At 44.9% G+C, this 4,730-nt stretch overlaps 1 protein-coding gene across 1 annotated transcript; it reads left to right on the plus strand.

Annotated features, from left to right (window-relative positions):
• Nucleotides 1-580: 580 nt before the first annotated feature.
• Nucleotides 581-4,730, plus strand: LOC106924653 (voltage-gated potassium channel regulatory subunit KCNG2-like). Its single transcript, XM_088009936.1, has 2 exons — nucleotides 581-1,363; nucleotides 4,716-4,730. Exons 1-2 carry the CDS (start codon nucleotides 581-583, stop codon nucleotides 4,728-4,730), a joined length of 798 nt encoding a protein of 265 aa, XP_087866062.1.

Here is a 4,730-nt window from a genome sequence, read left to right on the forward strand (position 1 = left end):
TGATTACCTATCTGAGGCATTGTGGATATTCTAAGCTCGTCAATGGGGGAATTCAGATCTTAATGGTTTAAGAGAAGTTTTAACCCTCTCATGGTCTTAGCAAGAGGCTCACGAGGAGCACATCAGACGTCACAGTCGGACAGCGGGGAAGTGAAGTGGATGTCCTGTCAGACCATCATCAATCGTAAAAGCACACGCTGGGTCAATGCGACCCCTTCGGTTAAGACCGTGAGAGGGTTATTGCTTTGTTGCTTTCTTTACTTCTGTATCCTGTTTTGCCTTCGTCTCTGGTGGAGTTCCCCAAGGATCCGTTCTTGGACCAGTGATGCTTTTTATTTGAATATTTGGTCTTTAGGTTTTGGGTTTAGAGATTAGCAATAGCAAACATTTTAAGGGATTTTCATAATTTTTTTAAAAATGAATTTGTTTAAAGAAAAATATTTACTTTGTTTTGTTTTATTGTTATTATTATTATTATTCTACAGACACGATCTTTGTTGCTGAATGGGTGACGAGCCTCCAGTCGCTTCATACACTCGACGCATTGTGCAGGACAGGGTCCCCCAGCCGGGTCGCAGGGATGTACCAGGAGGTGGCCTTCTTGGCAGGCAACACTGACCACCAGTTCACCCCTTTTCGCTTTAACCGCGTGGAAAATCCACAGGAAGTCACATCCAAGAAGGGCTTGTTCTACAAGAGAGCCCAGATTCTGCTCCAGCCTCAGCCCAACCAGCAGGACGGAGACGAGGCGGGCCTGGCTGACAGGGCAGCCATTATCAATGTGGGGGGGATCAAGTATCACATCCCCTGGTCCACGCTGGACGAGTTCCCGCTGACCCGACTGGGCAAACTGCGCAGCTGCAGCAACGAGGCCGAGATCATGGACGTGTGCGACGACTACGACGTCAGCCGCAACGAGTACTTTTTCGACCGCAACCCGTCGGCCTTCCGCATCATAGTGACCTTCCTGGCGGCGGGGAAGCTGAGGCTGCTGAGGGAGATGTGTGCCCTTTCCTTCCAGGAGGAGCTGCTCTACTGGGGTCTGGAGGATGACAACCTGGAGTGGTGCTGCCTCCGCAAGCTGCGCCTCAGGCAGGAGGAGTACAAGGAGCTGCAAAGGCTGGAGGAGGAGGAAGCCGAGCTCACTGCCCCGCAGTCCTGCGAGGAGAGCCAGCAGCCTCCAGGCGGGCCGGAGGAGACCCTCTCGGGGGGCTGCATGCGAAGGCTCAGGGACATGGTGGAGAACCCGCACTCGGGCCTGCCCGGCAAGATCTTCGCTTGCCTGTCTGTGCTGTTTGTAGCCATCACCGCGGTGACGCTGTGCGTCAGCACCATGCCGGACCTCAGAGAGGAGGAGGAGAGGGTGAGTTCACTTCCACACCTAGTTTTTCCACAGATTCTAGTTCTAAATTAATTTAGCACCTGTGAGACACAACAAGAAAAGAACAGGTTCTCTATAGATTTATTCAGACTTGGATCGATGACGTTAAACACAGAGCAACTCCTGGAAGGATATATTAGAGGCTGAAAATGATTAGAGGCTAGGGCAGAGGTTCAGCCATAAACCCATAGAACCAGGATTTAAGTGGTGACCCAGCCAAAGTTCAGACCTGAATCCAACTGAGAACCTGATGTTCAGAGATGATACCTGTCTCTGACATGATAGGTGTGAATGTGTTTGAGGGCATTCACACTAACCGTATTTAGTCTGCTTTCATTGAAATCTTGTTGATTTTCCCTGAAAGTCCAGTTCATTTGAGGGAGCGTGGAACAAAAAAGTGAACTCTGGTCCCCCTACAAACATAGGTCTCAGCTTGGTTAAAGCAAACTCTGATGCAGTTTGATTGAATATGTGAACGCAAAGTTGATCTGCTGGAAAAACGGACTATAGCGTAGGGCATTCTGGGTAAATCCGGCCCAACCAAAGGCTTGTCTAATTCTAGCAAGAGAAATGGCTTGTGATCTTTTACCAAAGACAAAAGAGGAAATCCTACAACCGCTAAAATCTGATTCTACCTCATTTTGGTAACATTTTTCCTGAAGAAACATCTGAACGTCTTTATTTCCTTCAGTGGTTTGTGGCGTGGCTGCACAGTGGCGCAGTTGGTAGAGCTGTTGCCTTGCAGCAAGAAGGTTCTGGGTTTGATTCCCGGCCCCGATCTTTCTGCATGGAGTTTGCATGTTCTCCCTGTGCATGCGTATATGTGGGTTTTCTCCAGGTACTCCGGTTTCCTCCCACAGTCCAAAAACATGACTATCATGTTAATTGGCCTCTCCAAATTGCCCCTAGGTGTGAGTGTGTATGCATGGTTGTGTGTCTCTGTGTTGCCCTGCAACAGACTGGCAACCTGTCCAGAGTGACCCCGCCTCTCACCTGGAACGTTAGCTGGAGATAGGCACCAGCAACCCTCCCAACCCCACTGAGGGACAAGGGTGTAAAGAAAATGGATGGATGAAATGGTTTGTGGCGCCACCACAGGCGTGAAGGGGAACAGGTCTTTTAAAACGTTGGCTTTCAGTGTGAAAGTGACTCGCAGCAGCTGAAACATAAAAAAGATTTGCTTCTGGAATTGCAACCAAAGTTGACAACTGATAACTGTTTTGAAAACCATTTCTCTTCATTTCACTTCACCAACTTTCTCCGTTTTGTGTCGGCCTATCGCATCAAATCCAATTTGAATACCACCAGACTGGTCGTGGTGTAGCAAAATAAGCAAAACGTCAAAGTATGATTATTTTTATGAGGTGCTCTGTGTCACTGAAGTTTTCCTCAGAAGATTTAAGCTTCTTTTACGCTTCCCAGGCATACAGTTATTTAAAATAACCTTCTTCTTCCCCAAGCCCCTGGCATTCAAACACAACCTGAAATTTCTCAAATAGAAATTAGATTAGAGCACATTGATTTTCTAATTTCAGTGAAGAATGAAAGCAGACTGTAGTCCCATTTTGTGGATACTCATACTACTTTTTGTGCATAAAAAACAGCATGCGTCTTATAAATGGCCTCACTTGTGTATTTGAAGAGTTAAATACAAAACAGACTTTCAGAGGGAACACCATGATGGCCTTTAAACAGCTCACAGAGGGGAGAGGGAATCCATTCTCAGGACTCCTTCTGTTTTTTTGTTGTTTTTTTTCTCATCGCCTTTGGGCTGTGTGTGCAGTAGAGCAGCTACAGCAGGCATTCAGAATATGTTGATGCAGCGGCCCACATACAGAGACTTTCCGGGGTTTATTGTAAATCACTATGAAATAAACCAAGGCGACGGCTCAGGAACAACAGGCCTACTCACCCTTCACTTGAGTGCCAGATTATTGTACCACACTTCCTCCTGTTTCTGCAGTCTGTCTTCTGCAGCAAAGCAAATTCCAACTTTTCTTGTTTTTGCTTTTTCCTCCATACATGAGATTGAGGACAGCAAACACCAGCTATGTTTTCCCCGCAGCTTTAAACGGGAGGTGGAATTGGTTTTGTACGCTGTCTTTGCAAAAAAAGCCTCAGATACGTTCCACATGCCGTACATTTTACTTGACCTGTTTTCACAAATGAAAATAATAGAAACTGGGATGAAATACAGAGTGAGCTCATTATAATTATGTAACTGTGTGATTATGAAAATTATAACCATGTAAAAGCTTGTTTATACAAATCCTCCCAAAAGCAGATGACCACTAAAAATGAAGCTATGAATAAATACTTCTTAATTAATTGCTTTGGGACTTCCACAGCAATGCCCCCATCAAGCTATTACTTCATGTCAGTCATGTAAAAAGGTGCACTGTCTTGGATGAACAATAAGGCACCACTGTTATGTTGTGAACTTTAACCTTTATCATGAATAACGTAATCTCCAGAGACACCAGAGGACCCAAATTCGTCTGTCTATATATGGCCCATATTTGGCCATTGCTGTGCCAGTTCACTACTTCTAAATTCAGTCCATCCATCTTCAGTGGAAATAATTTATGTTCATAGTTCACTACCCAAACATTCAAAACGAAGTTCTGAGCCCTGACATGCAGTAGTTCTCATTAATTCATCAACTTATGGGTCTTGATGTCGCTCATCAATTAGCATGTCAAGGATGTCATTGTGCTGTCATCTTTAATTCTCTTCTTTTTTCTTTGCTCACATAAACTGTATGTAAGTTTCCTCTTAGGCTAAAAAGCAGTTTATTAAGGTCATGTTTGTAATCAGGATCACTTTGACAACACAAGGAGGTTAATGTTCCTCTTAATAACCCTTGAAGGGATTATTAAGACACCAGCAGGGTTTCCCTCAGTGCATTATTAGCCTGGGAGGCTGCCAGGCTTTACATGCCCCCCTGCCAGGCTAAGCGTCATGTGTTCATTTATTATAAATAGGTTTTTCTACTTGCCAGTGAAAGTGATAGCAAACACAAAAGAGCGTATTTGGTGGAAAGGTTGAACACATAAAGAGTTTGCAGTCTGTACCGTCTACAAGCTAACGCCTTCATTGAATAAAGTGATGAGTCATGTATAAAGATAAAGCTAGCTAGCATAGATGTTAGCACGTCGTAAAAGCAACCTTCTATGTATGACGTTATATACGCAGAAGGTTGGCGTTCAGTGAGACTGATGTGAGCACATATATCTTTGTGAACAAAGAATAATATACAGCGTGTCCATTTCCATCTCACACACACTCGCTCGGTGTGTGTTCAGGCAAGCTTTTGATTCTGCGTCTTTCCCAGACTCTTGGTCAGTGA

The sequence above is a fragment of the Poecilia mexicana genome, unplaced genomic scaffold (genome assembly GCF_051168715.1).
Source record: "Poecilia mexicana isolate PSO_F unplaced genomic scaffold, ASM5116871v1 scaffold_11, whole genome shotgun sequence".
Lineage (NCBI taxonomy): Eukaryota > Metazoa > Chordata > Actinopteri > Cyprinodontiformes > Poeciliidae > Poecilia > Poecilia mexicana.